Below are 19,611 nucleotides of genomic sequence, written 5' to 3' on the forward strand. Positions count from 1 at the left end.
CTCCGCCCGCCCACAGATGCGTGTGACGGGCTTCAAGATCCGCTGCAGTCCTCGGTTTCTCATCAACCCAGGAACTGTGGTGACATTTTTGTTAAGAGAAGAGTTTAATTGGGGTGTTTGGTTGATGTTTTCTGAGGCTCTTTTTGGTCAACTGAGGGTAAGTGTTAAACACGGCGTCAGGGATAAGTGTGTGTCCACTGTAGGAAGAGTGCAGCAGGACATGTTTGATGTCTGATAAGACATGTCCTGTGAGGAGACATTTGAACTGATGGACAGATGTGTGCGCACAGCACGAAATGAAGGTGGTAAGATGTGTTTTAGGTCAGACCGGCTGTGTAATTCAGTGTAATACTGCTATTAATGACATTTAATGGTTATTTTACGATGCTTCAGGGCTGTACGGATGGATGTCCTCGTCTGGACTTAACGTGTTTTTGAAATGATGAAGTGTTATCAGTAACGCCTCTACTTATCCGGTAAATACTTTTATTGTGAATAGCTGATATACACTTAATCGCCGTTTGTATTGTCCTCACACTGGTTATATTTAATCTGTTATATTTAATAAGGTCTGTTGCGTTTTGTTATGCCGCTGCGATATTTTATGTTCGTCACAGATAATCAGGGCAACATAACCAATCGAAGGCAGTATTGGTATAAAATGAGCCTAAACTGAACGCTGTGCTGGAAGTGACCAGATAGATGTTTGTCAGTCGGAGTGAGACATAAATACACGATATATCAGCCGCCCCCTGGTCTGGGGAGGGAGCTGGTCAACGTGCTACTGCCGCTTTTGGGCCTGTGCAAGGCCGGGTTTATTTGCGAGTGTACTTATTTACAAGTGCCAATAAGATCTGAATGCGTTTTTTTTTAAACGAAATATGTCCCTGATGACAGAAAATGTTGGCGCTAGGCGGTATTTGGTTTTGAGAAATCTGGTTTTGACTCAGTAGCACTGTCCCCTTTCAAGTAAAAGATAGAATACTGGTCTGTGTAACTGGAAATAATGTTAGCAAGTTAGCATGCTGCCAAGATATCTGACAAGTGAACTAACGTTTATGTAAGAGCTTTGTGTATGGAAAAGATTTAAAATTGAATAAAATCTCAACATAATTAATCTCAACAGATTATTCTGCTTTATTGCACCTTAGGGCGTACTCACACTAGGCTCTGTGATCCGGGCCCGGGCACGGTTGCCTGCCGAAGCACGGTTCGTTTGGCTAGTGTGAGCGCTCCAACCGTGCCCGGGCCCGGATCAGTTAACCGTGCTCGGGCCCGCTTTGAAGAGGTGGGGCAGGGCACGATTCATGTGGACTCGGGCACGGTTCGCTTCTAGTGTGAGCGCTATCCGTGCCCGGGCCCGCTTGGTGCCTCGTCTGATTGGTTCATTTCGCTGGAACTCAAACATGACATCAGTGATGCGACGCTCACGTTAAACAGTCATAGCGGCAAAGCGATTAGCAGACAATCGTTGTGTTAAATTATCGATAAATCTGTGCTTGCACCGTGTTTCTGCACTCCCAAAACGACTCCAAAAATACAATAAAAAGAGAATCGTGAACTCTATAGTGTTGTGCGAGCGCGCTTTTTTCCAAATAAAGCGGCGTTGTGATGACGTAAGCGTGCTCGGGCCGGGTTGCTGAAGCGAGTGTGAGTGCAGGCCAGAGGGGGAGTGGGGAGGGGGGATAACCGGACCCCAGCACGGAACGAGCAAACCGTGCCTAGTGTGAGTACGCCCTTATTGTGGGGGTGTGTGTCAGGTTTCTTTGACGTATTCATCAGTATTAAAAACACTTTTTTAATTGCCCACACAATGTTTTTTGTTTTTCTCTTTTTAACAAGTACTAGTATGAACGGGTCAAATTGTTTCGGTTCTTGATTTTTAAAAATCTTGATTTTTAAAAAACTGTATTGTTGCGAAGTATTGCCCAATCTCCTATTATTAAGCAGACCGAATCTTATCTCTCATTCGTGGTTTGACCTGGTTTTTATAACTTCTCTTTTGGATTTGCCCCTTGGTACCTTTGCCTGATATATATGAGTTTTGCATGCTGACCGGGATTACCTCTGACTCTGGTTTTGGATTACGTTTTTGGAAACCCCACCCCTCTAGGGTCTGGATTATTCCATTTCCTGCTAGCAGGTTATAAACAAACATCTTAAAGGATGTTCAGCAATACAAGATTCAAGCATTCTACCTCACCAGATCTCATGGGTTTTGACGTTCTGATGTAGATGGTGTGCTAAGACTGCTTTACTTTTTACAGGGTTGCATGGTTGCATATCTCTGAGACGGCTGTGAAGACCTCCAAGCCCTAGAGACACACAACAGCTGCCCTGATACCTTTGGACAAGTTGGTAAATAAACATATCATCATATACATTGTTATGCAGGCTCTTGTGTCTATTATGTTGTCATGGTAACATTTTCCCCTTTGTGACACTGTTTGTGTCATTTGGAGACCAGGTGAATGATAACTTTCAAGTGGAATAAATCTTTTTGCAAAGCACTGCATAGGAACCTTTTAAAACTTTTGTAATAAATACATATGCTAAAAATGTAATGTAATTGTAATTGAGCTAGCTATCTAAATGTATAAGAGACAAGCAAACTCACTTGCAGTGAAGACCCAGAGCACAGAGACTCTGAATAGCTGGCCATAACTTCAGTTGTTCATGTTTGAATTTCCGAATTTCCATTTAGTTTGCATTAATGTATTCGTTATAGACAGCTTATTACAAGTAATTCAATTTTATTTGTAATAATTACCGCATTTTCTGGACTATAGAGCGCACCTCTGTGACGGGCAGGGTGAGCGAAAATAAATGGAAGCGATCACGCCAAGTCTCAGGGAAATAGGATGGTTTAATATGTAAAGTGCGCAAACCAAAACCCGTGAACTGATCCGAATTAAGGATATAATAACCAGCAGTCAACTGGTACAAAGACAAGACATATATAGACGAACAAACGACCCTCAGGTGAGACGGATCGCGGGCTCCGCCCACCTGAGGGACGAACACAACACCACACCCACAGGACAAGCTGCTGCTGTAGACGGGGGCGACCAGTAGGGGGCCGCCGTACCGTGACAGATCCCCCCTCCAAGCCGCACTCCCCTCCACCGGCTGTGCGGCCTACAGCAGCAGCACACAAAACAAAGGGGCAGGCAGGCAGGGACAAGGGACACACCCCCTGTAGTCCCAGAGCTGAAACACAAAACACAAACACAGGTTAGCTCGCCTATCTGGGCGGGACCCTGGACCGACTGGGCCGTCAACAAGACAAAACCACGCCCCGGTCGGTCACAGGGCCCTCACGCCCTAACCGGCATTAAGCCGCATAGCCCCACAGGTGCGAGGACGACGGGCCACGGCTCCTTGTCCGTCCGGGGTGTATGTGTGTGCAGGTTACCTCCCTGGGGCGTGGCTACGTCACCTCCAGGACCCCGTGGAAGGGTCTCCGTCTTGTGCAGGAGCTCTTCAGACCGGAGCCCCATGGTCCCCAAACATCCGGGGGCCCCAACCCTCTAGGGAGGGGCTCTTTAAGACCGGGCTCCGGTCACCCCACAACATAAGGGGGCTCCTGCCAGGTGGAGACCTCCACAAGGCCCAGGAACGCCACGATCCACCGCCAGGGAGAAACACCTGCACATAAAACACAAATGCACACACACACACACCCACACACACCAACACAAAACACATACGCGCACTACCCTGATCCCCCCTACAATGGGGGAGGGGTCTCCGTCTCAGCAGGGGACTTCCGCTCAGGAGAACCCCCCACGTTCCTGGTCAGGGCCTCCCTCAGGAGCGACGCCCTCCATACCACACTCTGTGGCATGGGACCATCACTGGTCCACCCCCAACACACACTCAAGGGGGAGGAGCATGTGTGGAATTACATACAACATATCACAGGCACGCGAGAACAACACACACGCAAAGACTAGACAAACAAAAAACAGTGTACAAACAATGAACGAACGGGACTCTTACATGCGCGCTCGGTAGTATTGTGACGTGCCGCTCAGGTTCGCAGTCGCTCCCCCACACAAAACACAAGACGACAGGGGAGCGAGGCGACAGTGACGAGCGGCACCCGCGTCACACACGAAACACTAAACATAACACCACGAGCACGCACACTGGTCCACACGCCCATTCACACGTACACTTCACCCACACAAAACATGAAGAGTATACAGGGAAGACGCCCTGGTCCTCGCCGTGCAACACACAGAACAAACGCACGGCGAAACTCTTCCGACACACAAACAACGGACATGAAGTGCTGTCTCAGGGCACACTGCCCTGGTCCTCGCCGTGCTACACACACACACACACAACACAAAAGCACGGCGGAGCTCTTCAAACAAAACACCACGCAGACAAACACTTACCACGAGACATGACCACGAACGAAGGAGAAAGTAAAGGAGACTGGCGGCTTCCGAAAACGGCTGGTTATTCTGTGACGGGCAGGGTGAGCGGAAATAAATGGAAGCGATCACGCCAAGTCTCAGGGAAATAGGATGGTTTAATATGTAAAGTGCGCAAACCAAAACCCGTGAACTGATCCGAATTAAGGATATAATAACCAGCAGTCAACTGGTACAAAGACAAGACATATATAGACGAACAAACGACCCTCAGGTGAGACAGATCGCGGGCTCCGCCCACCTGAGGGACGAACACAACACCACACCCACAGGACAAGCTGCTGCTGTAGACGGGGGCGACCAGTAGGGGGCCGCCGTACCGTGACAACCTCTATATAAGCTGCACCTACCAAGTTAGAGCTGGGCGATATGGCCCTCCAAAAAAATTTTTTTTAATCCGATTTTCGATTTTAATAGATTTATTTTCCTCTACTAAAAAATTACAGATGATAAAGGAATGGTTAAAAAAAGTTTTAATTAATTTTTCACTTAAATTTCCCCTTTGGGGTTAAAGTGCAACCAGAAACAAGCAAAAAACAATTGTAAACAAGTGAGAACATTCAGTAACTTTTAGAAGCCTTTCTCCAACATAGTTTAAGCACTGACACAATGCACCCTCAAACTTAAAATAAATAAAACACAACCCTCAAAAAATAAATAGATATAAATAATTTGGTGCCCTTTTTAATAAAATGGAAAACAAAAACAATTTAACAATTTTTGCATGTTGCGTACTGACAATCACGCTGTCTACATTCTGATTAAGAACAGGGCTGCCCTCACTTTAACCTAAATTCACTTTTCAAACCTGGAATACAAAGCAACATTAAAATTCATCAGGTAAATGTTCCTTCTCCTGTTTTTGAGGGGTTGTTTCTTTATACTACCACAGTTTATACCAGGGGTACTCAAATAGAAATGATGACGGGCCACATTTTATTCTTTCAATCACTGACTGGGCCGGGTTACGGGGGGGTAGCGAATATAAACTGTCGACGGGGGGGGGGGGGGGGGGGGGGGGGGGGTGTGAACGCATTTGGGCGGCTGCTACCTGTTTGTTGTTGCCATAAAGGCAATCCCCGGCATCGTCTTGATTCGGCAGCGATTTCAAAATAAGAGCGGATAGTAGGGCTGCACGATTAATGTATTTTTATCGTTATCGCGATGTGAAGTTTCACGATAAACACATCGAAAGAGCCACGATAACTCCTTGAATAACAGCAAACTCAAATTGCATTATCCTCGACCAGCAATAGAGGGAGCTATTCGCGCTGCAGACTATGATCACGTGACGTAAGTAGGCGTGAGGCAGAGTTGCCAGGTTCGCGGTTTTCCACGCCAAATTGGGCTTGTTTGAAAATCCAGCCACGGGTAAAAATTCTGGGGCTGCGGGGTGCGGTTTTTTGGGCTACTTTTGCTGCGGAAGTTACAAGTCAACACTAAGAATCGATCGCGATATAATACATAATTTGTCTCCATTTCACACTCGCCCCCCCCCCCCCCCCCCCCCCCCCCCCCCCCCCCCCCGCCGGCAACCCTGGAGTGAGGTGAACACGCTCATCAGACACGCGATTTGGTTTAAGCCTGGTTTACACTTGATGCGGCGCGAGGGTCCGGGAGGCGAAAATAACGTAATCGCGGTGGCTTCGCCCGTGTGCAATGGCCTCACGCGCTGTCGATTCATGAGGTTGTGCACCTCTCGAATTTTGTAAGTTCGCGCGCGCCGCATCTCAGCGCAATGAGAACAGTCATGTTTGCAGGGTTCATACACCTATACAAGGTGGAATTCAAGCACTTGTACGTCACTTTCAAGGTCCATTTCAATAATTCCCAGCACGTTAAACTTAATTGAATTAAATATTTATACATATACTCTAAATCAGGGGTCACCAACGTAGTGTCGTGACCATGTCGCCCGCGGGCTTGTTTTAAAAACAGCTCACTATATTGCCATGCACCAAAACGCTGCATCGTTTATGTTTTTGCTGCTATTAGCGATTGTCCGCGGTTGCTAGCGGTCTTCCCGCTTAGCAATTGACACGCGCACATGAACCCAATCCCCCCCGCTCAACAACTTTCTTTCTGGTAGCCCTCCGCAATAATTGGTATCCAAGAAGTAGCTCCCAACTTCAAAAAGGTTGGTGACCCCTGCTCTAAATGATTCAAAATAATTATCACATTATTTAATGGATATTTATTTTCAAAACACCCAATCTTAACGTCTTCATGTTCTCTCATGTTTCGTCCTGGAATTACAAGAGGCTCATATTTGTTAACGTAATACAAGACAGTTGTTCAGTCAGACAGATATTTGTTGTGAAACGAAGTAGTTACAATTTCAAGCATTTTCAAGTACTTTAGCCTAAATTCCAGCACTTTTCAAACCTGAAACACAAAGCAACATTAAAATTGGTCAGGTAAAAGTTCATTCCCCTGTATTTGAGGGGTGTTTTTTTATACTACTAGGCCTACATATCGTTTCGGACAACACTGCAAAGAATGTGACACGGCAAGATTAAACGCTTCCGCCGTTCACGGAGGTTAACGAGGTGTGCGGAGTCGCTCACTCGTGAAAGTATAAACCTAGATTGAATCTATTGTTGAATAAACCTGCAAAATATTTGGAATTATTCTGGATTCATTACACAGTAAAACAACAAAAAAAAACAAAACAAATTTACGTGCTGCTGTTCAGAGAGACACTACATTTCTGTATTTTAATCTTAATTTATCGTGGTTCACATCGATATCGGGATATCCAACAATGTTATCGCACATCGCAATTCTAGTCCATATCGTGCACCCCTAGCGGATAGCGCAATTGAAAAAAAAGATTCCTAAAAAAAAAAAACACTTTCCAAAACAGCTCGCGGGCCAGAAATAGATGCCCGCGGGCCACTATTTGAGTGTGGGGGGGTTTATACTTTATACTACCACATGTCGTTTCGGACGCCTCCACCCACAGTTGCCAGGTTCGCGGTTTTCATGCCAAATTGGGCTTGTTTGAAAAGCCGCAGGTAAAACTTTTGGGGTCGCAGAGTGCGGTTTTTTGGGCTACTTTTGAGTTGGGCTACCGCGGGAGTTACAAGTCAACACTAAGAATGGATCGCGATATTATACATAAATTGTCTCCATTTTACACAATCGCGCCCCCCCCCATGTTGACAACTTTGGGCTTTGGGCTAGTTTAGGCTTCTGAAGGGCGGGTTTTACCCTGATTTTGTGCAGGATATTTTTGTAGGATCTGGCAACTGCGCAGATTCACGCGAGGTGTGCGGAGCCACGCGCTACGGTCACTCGCGAAAGTCTAATCCATTGAAGCGGGTTAGGTAACCGAGGCAGAAACTGCTTAATCCAAAATATCCCGCAGAGGGAAACTTTATTCACAATGCAACTAAACAATAGTACTCTTCGCACTCTCCCTCTATCGGTTTCAAACACACCTTACAGCGAGGACTTGTTTGGTCTACGTCTGACGCCACAAAACCGAACCAACTCCAGATCACGGAGCTAGTTGCTCTTTTCTTGGGCACAAGCTCCGCCGTCATGTTTATGTGTGTGTGTGTTGAGGGCGGATGGGTGGGAGGTGCTAAACTCACTGAACTACGGGAGCCTACAGCGTCGGTGGTTAAAATTAAAACTCAGAAAATCGATTTTCTTAAAAACACATCGTCCTTAACTGTAAATTCGAATTAATAGATAATATCGATTAATCACCCAGCTCTATACCAAGTTAAAAAAAAAAAATGAAAATGTTGTATAAGCTGCACTGGGCTATAAGCTGCATATACAGGCCTGATAGTTTTCAGGTGCCATGCCGGAATTCCGGCATACCGACATGTCCATGAGAAAAAAAAGGTTCGCCTAGTGCATGGGTTAAAGTTCTCCGTCACCATGACGGATTTCCGTAATTTGAATTTTTTGGGGAAAAACTCCGTCAAATCATTATAATAAAAAACACACGTGCGCGTGCTATCTCTTTTGAGGCCGAAATATGATCCTCTCACTGACGCTCATCAGTACTGGATGGATGACGGCGGTGTCATTTGATCGACTTGTGGGTAGGCCTGTGTTGAAAAAATCGATTTTCCGATTCAGAATCGATTCGCATATGATGATCTGATAATCGATTAGTACGTCCAAAGATCGATTTTTTAGTGAACTTTTACCCCCGCCTCGTAACTCAATTCACGCAAGCGTGCTCGGTCTAACTAACTGTAAAACAACATGGCGTCGGACAGTGCCGGTAACGACGATAGTCAAATCGGAAATCTAAAAACAGAAAGACAGTTTATCCAGTGTCAGTGACTATTTACAGTTAGTCCATGTCACTGACAGTTTACCCAGTGTTTTTACAGTTTAAAAAAGTTTAAAATGTTCTTGTAACGTTGGGCGCAAGGCGATGGACGAGACAGAATCTTTTGCACTTTCCAAATCGTTACGTTTATTACATTTACCGAAGCGCAGACAGCGCACATAAAACATGTTTACAACGAACACGTGTGACTCAAACAACGATGACCACAGGACGCTGCGCGAACACACAAACCCCACGTGACGAGACAAGCCACAGGTGAGACGGACTATCACAAGACGCACCCGCACCCACGGAGATCCACAGACGCAGACGAGTAGACGCAGACAACGTTAACACACGCCCAAAAGAGAGGGGTCGGGGACCGTAACATGATAGTTCTGTTCTTATATTCGCACTTTAAAGAAAAATACACGTTTACATTTTATACTTTCGGTTTATTAAGTGTGAGCACTTTTAAAATAAAAATGCATTTGGTAGCAACAGCTTTTGGGTGAATTCTTAATTATTTCAATCATAATAATAATGCACTGGTTAGTGTCCCAGTAGGAGTCCACTGTTGCAGATATAGACACCTCAAAGATGCCCTCTGTTTATTGTCCTGGATTACCTTTCTTGAAGGTAGATTTATGATGACCCTTTTCACCAGTCTTCCAGCCATCAGTAACTACCAACTACCAGTAACTATTTCCTGATTAATATCGATATAATACTAGTTTTAACATGTTGCTTCTGTACAGTCAGGAAACAGCTCAAATACATTTTTAATAACACTAAACCCTGAATTGGATCAAATCGGATTAAATCGAAATAAATCAATTCTTAATCTTCAGAATCGGAATCAGATCGATTCTTGGAATTTGAATCGATACCCAGCCCTACTTGTGGGTCATCCCGCCTTCTGATTTTCGGACATTAAGTAAAAAAAGCTACCTCCCTCCTGCCTTAAGTCCAGTTTGTTTTGGTCAGTTTATGTTTTCAACTTGATTGGTCGTGCCAAAGACATCAATGCTCCGACATAAACATCATACAGGCGGTTCCCGGGTTACGAGGTTCCCGAGTTACAATTTTTCGTGGTTCGACACATCTCCCATTTACTGTATAAAGCCTTGTTTGGACCTAAGTGGTTCTGCATCGTAAACGGAATTTGGTGTTTGGTGTGCGCGGCGTCAGGATAGGCCTTTAGCCTTAGTTAAACGCAGCTATGGATAAAGGTATTTGCCAAAAGGCTAGCTTTAGGATAGGATAACTGTGTATAGTACGTTGTTTACGTACAGTATGCACGTATGTTCCGATTTACACCGAAAATCGATTTACGACAGATCAACGTCGTAACCCGGGGACCGACTATTTCAGACATCGGAAGAACTTCAGAGGTAGATACAAGATAAATTCAGTATTTTATCTTTATTCTGATGAAGTTTAATTTTTATCAGAAATATAAGAAAGTGTATTTTTTGAGCCGGTACAGGTGGTCAGACGATCTGGTTCATCATGGCCGCCTGTAACTTACGGCGTAAGGTGTAATACATGAACAAAAGCACAAAATGTATGTCCTAATAATCCAACACAAAATATTTATTAAATATTTTATATATTAAAACTAGGGTGCAGCGTTCGCTCTCACGTGACACCATCACCATCCACATCGTTAAGCGGGGACTCCATCGTTAAGCGGGGACTTACTGTACATTTTACTGAACTGATCAGTTTCTGAACGGTAGCATTTAATGTGCGACAGTTTCAGCCGGTGTTGTGTCAAATTCTGAGTCCCCTCGTTTATCCACGCATAAAGATGCTACAGATTTTATTGTCGATTTATGTTTCTATGCATAAATAAGAGCTATACTTTCATCATCCATCACAGCAAATGGCACGGCATTATCTATGTCCAAAGCCACACTGCCTCATGGGTGTTAATTATTTTAAATAAATCTACAAGAAAAAGAAGAAAAATCTACAGAAAAGCCGCACCTCAGTATAAGCCGCATCGTTCAAATCGCGGGGAAAAAATAGCGGCTTATAGTCCAGAAAATACGGTATCTTAAAACAATATTACTAAACATACATACAGTAAAAGAATTTAAGGAATTACTTCATGTCACGTTGTGGGGGGGCCCCCTGCCGGTCGCCCCCATTTACAGCGGCAGATGTCCTGTTTTTGGTCACGTGATGTTCGTCCCTCAGGTGGGCGGGACCCGTGATCCGTCTCACCTGAGGGTCGTTTGTTCGTCTATATATGTCTTGTCTTTGTACCAGTTGACTGCTGGTTATTATTTCCTTCATTTGGAACCATGCACGGGTTTTTGGTTTGCACACTTTCTATTAAACCATCCTCTTTCCCTGAGACTTGGCGTGATCGCTTCCTTTTTAGTTGCTCACACCTGCCCGTCACACTTCACACTAAAAGTGTTTAATCAAATCAACAAATAAACAAAAATGGGATAATGATTATGTATATCTCTCTCTTAGATATCTTGAAATAAAAGGAAGAAACTGGTGATGCATAAATAATGGGCAAGTATCATGGTATGATTCAAACATATTCAGAGTCAGCTAAAACAGCGCTACAGTATAATCCTCCATTTAATTTTGTTTCTATACAGAAGAACTTTACAACTCCCCAGTTGAACAATGGACAGAATCTACGGTGAGCGCATGGCTAAAATCAATATGTGTGAAAGAACAGTACATTAAAAAACTTCAAGAGGAAGAAGTGAACGGACTTGTCCTGTGTGAACTCACAGAGGACTTTCTGAAGAAAGAGACTGGAATGAAATCTGGCCCTGCACTTTTAATAATTAAAAAAAGGAATGAGTTAATTGAACGTGTAAAGAAAGTTCAGAAGCAGCATGATGATGCACGCAAAAAGTCAGCCGAAGCCAAGGAACACAAGGTGACATCCATCAAGGACAGCCCAACAACCAGACATCCCCAGAAGGAAGAGATCAAAGAAGATTTTGTCACTGTCCTAACTACAAAAAGAGACACAAAGTATCGACCTATTGGCAAAGAGGGCATTGACTATCCATATGTACAGCACGATGTCCTTCAGCCAGAATCTGGAGTCATTGATCTAATTACACCATGTCATGAGTACAAGGCTTTAACTACAGCAGCAGCTTTAAATCGCCCAAGACTTCAAGCTAAGTTTGCAAAGGAAGTTTTCAAATTTGCTGCAGGATGCATAAACATTAGATCAAACGGCACCATACATTTTGGTGTTATGGACAGCAAAGGAAACACTGGTTATGTGCATGGTGAAATCATCGGAGTTCCCATTAAAGATAAAGATATCTATGTTGATGCCTTGGATCTCATTGAAAAGAGTTTCCCCAAGACTAGCGAACTTGTGCGGCAATGCATTCGACCACCCGAGTTTGTTCTGGTAATTCAACCAGATGACAAAGAACAGCGCTATGTTGTTGAAGTAGATGTTGTACCTTCAGTTAGTTTAGTGAGGAATAGGGTGGTCTCTGTCCGCTTGCCAAACTTCAACGAGAATTCTAATAAAATTGAATATGAAAAGGAAGTAACTTACCGTAGAGTTGGGGCCAACACGGAGCCAATTGTTGACCTAAATGAATATAACCAAGGACTTCGTGACAGGGACGCCCAGAGGGAAGATGCAGAGAAGGCACATCGTTTCAAAGGCCCAGATGTCTGTCTGCAGCTGGGAAGAAAACTTGTCATGCTTCTAACAAGTGGGAAGAAAACCATGGACAAAGACAAATGGTACATACTTGTTACAAACAAGTTCCGCAAGGAAGATCTTAGAAACATAGGATTTTTGCTGAATATGAATATCTTCTGTGTGTTTGATTTTGACCCGGACTCCAACGTGTCAGGGTTGTGTCAGGAATATGTTAAGCACCATGCTGCAAACCTTCATTTCATGCATAACTATAAAATTACAAGTGGCATGAGTGTCAGAGAATTTGAGAGTCACCTCCATTTGTTTGATCAGACCAGCTGGATATTTTGTAATGGACGAAGTGATTTCAAAGGCAATGAGACTCCATGTGATGAAACAACTTGGTCTAAAACAAAGAGGACTTTCTTAAAGGATTGTGTGTCATTGATCTGCAAGGACATCTTGCCCAAGGGAACCTTTCAGGTGATTTTCCTTCTAACCTCACCTGTGGAGACACCTCTTCTGAGCACATTCTATGAATTCTTCACTGACATGAATGGACACGAAGACATTATCTGCATTTCCGAATCAGAGGAAAACTTTAAAAAATGGCAGATCTTTGCTCTTCATTCCTGCGACAAGGAAACCATTGAAAAAAAAAGTGTTGTAGGGATGCAGATGAACCACGTCAATGCAACTCTACAAGAAGTCCAAACCGTCACTACAACCAAGCTCTTACCTGTGTATGCCAATGCCAAGTGTGATCTTGAGAAACGTGACGAGGAACGGATGCCCTCCTTGGAGATCTTAAGTGTAAACCAATGCGACGACACAGACCCTGACACCATTGATAAAAAGGATGTGGAGAGGCAGTTTTACCATGGCGGAAAAGTAACATGGATGAATTTATGGCTAGCTGAGAAAAAAATAGTTGAGGAAGTAATACAGAGAGAAGCCTACAGTGAAGTAATGAAACTTTTGAGTGACTCTCTTAAGTGGAGTTTGGAACAGATGCCCATCAGTTGCATTAACATATACCATCATCCCGGCAGTGGAGGCAGCACAGTGGCAAGACAGGTGCTTTGGTACCACAGAAAGAATCTAAGGTGCGCAGTGGTGAATCCATCGTACTCTGTCGACGTGGTCTCAAAACATGCTGTTGAGCTTCGGGAGTACAAGGAGAAATCTTCACACAAATGTCTCCCTGTTCTCTTACTTGTTGAAGATTGTGACAACGAGTATTTGGAAGTCTTGAAGAATGAACTGGAAGAAGCTGTCTACACCAAGGAAATTGCACGCGGGACACTATGTTTCATTCTTCTCAGTTGTAGAAGATCCAACATTCCAGAGAAAATGTGCAAGGAGTCTCCTCTACAGAATGTATCTGTGACTCACAAACTTTCCTCAGAAGAAAAAAGACAATTTGCAAGAAAAAGGCAGCAACTTGAGAAAACGTTCCAGCCAGAGTTCATCTTGACATTCATCTTGATGAGTGAGGAATTTGAAAAAGATTTAATTGCTAAATACGTTGAACAGTTTGTCAAGAATTTGCTACAAGACATTGATCGTTCATCTGTCGTTACTAGACTCATTCACTATGTAGCTCTACTCAACACATATGTCCAGAACTCCTTTATTTCCCAGTCACACTGTGAAGCCCTGCTTGCTTTGCGTATGCATTTGTGTAGATTCCGACAGCATGCATTTGAGTGTTCTCTGAGTGAAGAGGCTAAATTGGTCTTCATACATTTGAGAGATGAAAGGACCCACATTGAATCTATCAGAATCATTCACCCACTGGTTGCAGAGAAAATTCTCCATCAGCTTCTGGGTGAGAAACAACAAAGTGACCTCGCTCTGGATCTTCTAAACAATGATGTGCTCTTTGAGCACAGATTTGGGAGAGAAGATTACATGAAGTTCCTCCGGGCACTGTTCATGAGACGCTATAGAATCAGCAAAGGTGATAAATCAGACAGCTTTTTCTCTCCCCTCATTGAGCATATCATAGAAACTGAAGAGGTGGACAAAGCCATCGAGCTTCTTAAGGAGGCATACAAAAGGTTCAACAAGGATGCATTTTTTGCTCAGCTCCTAGCTCGTCTTCTCTACCGACATAAAAGGTTTGAAGAGGCAGAATATTGGGCTGATATTGCAGTAAAAACACTGCCTAACAACTCCTACATTCTTGACACCAAAGGTCAGGTGTACAAAAGATGGTTCAAAGCCAAATGCAAATCCATAGAAAAGTCTGACAAAACACCAGAGAACACAGCAGATGCAATTGAAACGGCTCTTAAAGCCATTGATTGTTTCCAAGCAAGTGAGAAAGCAGCAGTTGACGACATGGAGACAATGAATCTTTCGGGATTTTTTGGTGAAGTGGAAGTTGGGTGTAGCTTATTAAGGCTGATCACTTCACTTCCCGTGTTCTCAAACAAACCGAATGGGCATTCTGAATGCTTGAACTACCTGCTCACAGAGCACATTCCAAAGATAATTGAAAAACCATGGCAGCCATTTCATGACAAGCTCAAAAATCTTAAAGCCACAATGCATGACGCATTGGAATGGATATCAGAAGACCTGAGTTATTTTCAGAGAGACCTGAATATAGGTGAAGAGGAGACCTCTAGGTGCAGTGAGATCACCACAAATCACCCCAAGCAATGGCTGGCAACCAAGTCAGTTGTTTATGGCAAGTTCTTCAGTGAAAATTCACTCGGCACTGTTCCTAGTACGCTGCAGTCTTATCTGTCACCCTTCATTAAACGCATGATTGTCTACCGCCTTGGTGGAGGAAGCATCACAACAGTCTTATCCATTCTAGACCAGAAAGACAAAGACCAAGTCAAAACTCTCGAAGACATAATTTCATTATATCCAGCGAACCCACTGAGTGCACACATGGATCGGATGGACTTTGTCGGTTACACCGTGACACACATTGCATTGAGTACAGTTTCCCCACAGTCACATAGGCTAGCGGCCTTCAGTGATCTCCAGAAGCTCTGCCACCAGTTTCTTCAGGACAAGTCAAAGTGCCTCACGAGTACACTGTTTTTATGCATGTTGCTATTCTGGCCGGAGGAGAATGACTCTGATATTGAAAAAGAGAACAAATATGAAGAGGTTCTCTCTGCTGTTGAATTCCTCAAAAAAACATACAGGGCCAAAATGAAAGATATCCCTCCTAGAAGGAGACGGATTTACACCCATTTCTTCCTGGGAAATGGAGCTCGATATGAGAAATTTGTCCACAAAAGTAAGTTTGGAACTAATACCAAACTGACGCTTTCAGACAATCGTCAAAAATGGATCCAAGGAGAGGTGTTGAAAATGCCAGAAATTGCGGAAATGCTCAAGCGTGTGAGTGGCTGGGCAGAAGATGGAACTGTGTACCTTGAGGGTCCTAAAACAAAAAGGTTTCCTATTCATGCCCTGCATGTACATTCGGTACCTTATGGCAATGAAAATGTCACTTTTAATTTAGGCTTCACATTCAGAGGACCTGTTGCATACAATATTGAAAAAGCAGCAACTCCTACATTCTTGACACCAAAGGTCAGGTGTACAAAAGATGGTTCAAAGCCAAGTGCAAGTCCATAGAAACGTTTAACAAAACACCAGAGAACACAGCGGATGTCATTGAAACAGCTCTTACAGCCATTGAAACAGCTCCTAACGCCACTGACTGTTTCCAAGCATGTGAGAAAGCAGCATTTGACATGGAGACATTGGATCTTTCAGGACTTTTTGGTGATGTCGAGGATGAATGTAGTTTATTAAGGCAAATTACTTCACTTCCCGAATTCTCCAAGATAATGAGGACATAATTTCACTGTAGCCCACAAACCTTCTGAGTGCACACATAGATGGGATGGACTTTCTTGATTACCCTGCGACACACATTGCATTGAGTACAGTTGTATATGACATTGAGAAAGTTAATAGTCAGGCTATTTAGATGATGTTGCATTCAACACTGAGAAAGTAAACAGAAACTGAAGAAGCACCTTAGCAACCTGAGCAGATGTTAAAGATCAAGTCATCAATCCTAAGAACAGAACCATGTCTCATGTCATTTAAATATAAAGATGAAGGATTATTTTGACATTTTGCACATTTTTGTTACATTATTGTTATAACATGGTTATTTTGATATCATTAATAGTAATAATGTTTCGCTTAAAATACTTTGAAGAACTCATTTACTGTTGTTTATTAAGAAATGTTTTCACGTCAAAGAATTTGGTTACTGTAACCTAATTCTAAGAACTGAATTGAATCTTGTTACATCTGTTTCAATTAGTGAGTAAGAGTTTTTTATGATCTCTCTGTTTTATATATTTTAATAAAGTACTAAAATAGTTTGCAAATTTCAATGTTATCGTCACTTTATCAGTTCAGTACTTCATTTCTTTCATTTCAGCAGTGTGTGTGTGTGTGTGTGTGTGTGTATGTATAAAATACGAAAATGTATTAATAAATAGAAACATTACAAATTTGAGTCTGAATGAAAAAGATTTACTACACAGTGAAGACCTCATGTTCCTCAACACCACGTACCCTGGTGAAGGAGAAAAGGAAGGATTCTTGAACAATTAATTGAGTGCTTTCTGCCCAGTGCATGAGAACCAGCCTAATAAAGGGTTCTATATACTGTTACCAGGATAACGGGATATCAGGTTATACTGTAGTTTTTTGCTATTGGATATAAAACCTTAAATCAAGTACCTGCTGGTACTGTAACTGTTTACCCTCCCTGTGACTGATCACTTGGGCGTCAGTAATGTAACTGGTTATACTCGCAGTCATATTCCTTCATTGCGGGTGAGGCCACTATTTCTTCTGCATTTGGAAGGCTCACAGTTATACTGTTTGCTTATTGGCTCATTTATGTTGTATGTCGGGTGTTTTGAACTCACTATGTTTCCATAAAAGTGAGAGGAAATGCCCTTTGTTCGGAGTTTATACTAGTGGAGTAAAGTTTCCCTGAGAAACAGAAAATCACTTATATTTGAAACTGAAAGCTGTGTTCAGATTCAAAATTGTGAGAATTAGGTGGTAAGTTGCGAAGATTTCCTTTTAAACACTGATAAGCTGTAAGTGCTCCAAGACGCCTTGGTGGTTGGCACCATTTGCTCTTCTGCTTTTCTGTCTCCTGTTTCTGGGGCATTGAGGAAGACGCTATGTAAGTAACTTAATTCATTCTCTTGTGACAAACATAGTACTACTTATGAAGAATAAATGAATATATAACTTGACAAAAACCTAAACTTGGATTTTAAGAAGGTCAAAGATAGCAGCTCTACTTAATAAAAAAAAATTATGTTTATCTGCTGACTTTTGTCACACGTTGATGGACATTTACTGTGAATTGTAAGGCCACTTGTCATTATAGATAAACAACAACAAAAATTATTTATTACTTAGGGGAGACTGGGCATGGTTGCAACAAAGGGTTGGGTGTAACAGCATCTGCTTTACCAATAAGGAATAATCCAAGACACGTGATCAATTTCATGTATGACCACTTCTTTCCAGACCCTGCATGCAAAATGGTATAGCTGTGTATTTAGCTATGCAGATTTTGCTGCCAAAATACTGATTTTCAGGCAAGAAGTTTTTTTGTATTTCCTACAGAGAGCCATAGTTGTTTATTATATTATTTACTGAGACGGGAGCAGGAGGCGAGGGTGGAGGTGGCATGTCTTTAACGTCTAGAGCTCACAAACAGAAACAAAACAGGCGCTATAACAACTCGAAGTGGCAAAGGTGCACAGTACAACTCAAGAAGCGCATGAGCGCTTTAGACGCTATGAAGTCCTCTAAACTCCAGGAGGGCGTACAAAGAACTCCAGCCGTGTGGTCTACGTCTGCGCTTCCAAAACTGAAGGGCGCTGAAGGAGGAACAACCAGACAAAAGAGGGGCAAGAGGGTGGAGCTGTGAGGGCAGATGAGGAGAACTGGAATCTTTCCTTAAGACCATTTTGCCCCAAGTCTGTATTTGATAAGCACTGATACTGATGAGGTTGGAGTTTTTTAATTTGCATTATATTAAAGAGTAGCCATTTATACAAGGTATGAGCTATTGCAACTGTGCTTATTTCAAACCACCATGCTGCCACAGCTAGCTAAACAATAGCTGACAGGGTTGGAGATGGTTGTAACGTTTTATTAAAAAACTGTTACTAAACACACAAGGACATTCTTCTATCCTTTTCCCTGCATTCTAAGACAGTGGGTGAGAAACTAACAGAGGAGGAGCCTGCACATGTGCTTAAACCTGCACCAGATGCGGTGAGGCAGGGAAAGACCATCACCAAACACTCCGCCTGCCATGTGACACTGAGAAGATACTGCAAGAAATTACAAAACCTCAGAGAACGGTGATCAAGCTGCTCAGTGTGGACTATCACAGCAGGCAGAATGCATTCGGTGTGGCAGGAGAATGTATCCACGGCTTACTGGACTGGGTCAACAGATCTGTATGTTTGCATGTCTCCGCATGAGGCAGGCCTGCTGAGCGTTGACGGGCAGATTATGGTGTTGGACTTAATTAGGAATAATTTTTTAGCATATGTCTCAGTTTTTTCATATGTGTGTTGTGTTAGGATGTACAGGAAGAAGTGTCTGTGAATGTGTTTCTCATTGTTTATGAACAAATCTTAAAGATTTACTATCTTTATATGGATGTATTCAGGTTCTACTGCTGTATGCATAATTGTGATTTAAATGCATATTTTGTGGTGTGATCTTAATTGGTAAATATTCACTCTTGTAACAACTCACCCCAGGTGTGTCACTTACCCAGGTAGTGGGGGTAGTGGGGTGGGTTGTAACAATGGAGTAAAATATTTAGCATCAGTTGAATTCTTTGACATAGCTGGAAAAATAGAAAACATTGCTGTTTGCAGGAGACAAATAAAAATACTTACTTACCACTGACACAAATTCGGTGAGTTATATGTGCTACAACAAAAAGTGTTACAATCATTTCCAGTCCCCCCTACTCATTTAAATACCTTCTGCTCATTTCTCCAGCCCTGTGAAATGCTTACTGAGAGAAATTATTCAGTGGTTCCATTTTACAATGACGTCTATGGCTTTAAAAATAACGCCAGGTTCTTTCACTCGCTAGATGCAAATTCAGTTTTGTACCAAGCATCACTTGCTAGGCTCATTTTGGACTCGTAAGGTTTTATGTAATATCC

The 19,611-nt window shown here is 42.9% G+C and overlaps 1 protein-coding gene across 4 annotated transcripts; it reads left to right on the top strand.

The window, feature by feature from the left end:
• The first annotated feature begins 10 nt into the window (after positions 1-10).
• Positions 11-16,767, top strand: samd9l (sterile alpha motif domain containing 9 like). Of its 4 annotated transcripts, none has more exons than XM_076986940.1 (5): positions 20-157; positions 394-476; positions 2,268-2,358; positions 11,233-11,277; positions 11,367-16,767. In XM_076986940.1, the coding sequence occupies exons 4-5, from the start codon at positions 11,274-11,276 to the stop codon at positions 16,001-16,003; spliced, it is 4,641 nt and encodes a 1,546-aa protein (XP_076843055.1). In that variant the 5' UTR covers positions 20-157; positions 394-476; positions 2,268-2,358; positions 11,233-11,273; the 3' UTR covers positions 16,004-16,767. The 4 variants fall into 4 exon arrangements, with proteins under 4 accessions (XP_076843045.1, XP_076843055.1, XP_076843063.1 ...); XM_076986948.1 differs by lacking the exon at positions 20-157 and adding an exon at positions 270-302; XM_076986955.1 differs by lacking the exon at positions 20-157 and adding an exon at positions 287-305.
• Positions 16,768-19,611: the final 2,844 nt, after the last annotated feature.

The sequence above is a fragment of the Brachyhypopomus gauderio genome, chromosome 2, assembly GCF_052324685.1.
Source record: "Brachyhypopomus gauderio isolate BG-103 chromosome 2, BGAUD_0.2, whole genome shotgun sequence".
Taxonomy (NCBI): domain Eukaryota; kingdom Metazoa; phylum Chordata; class Actinopteri; order Gymnotiformes; family Hypopomidae; genus Brachyhypopomus; species Brachyhypopomus gauderio.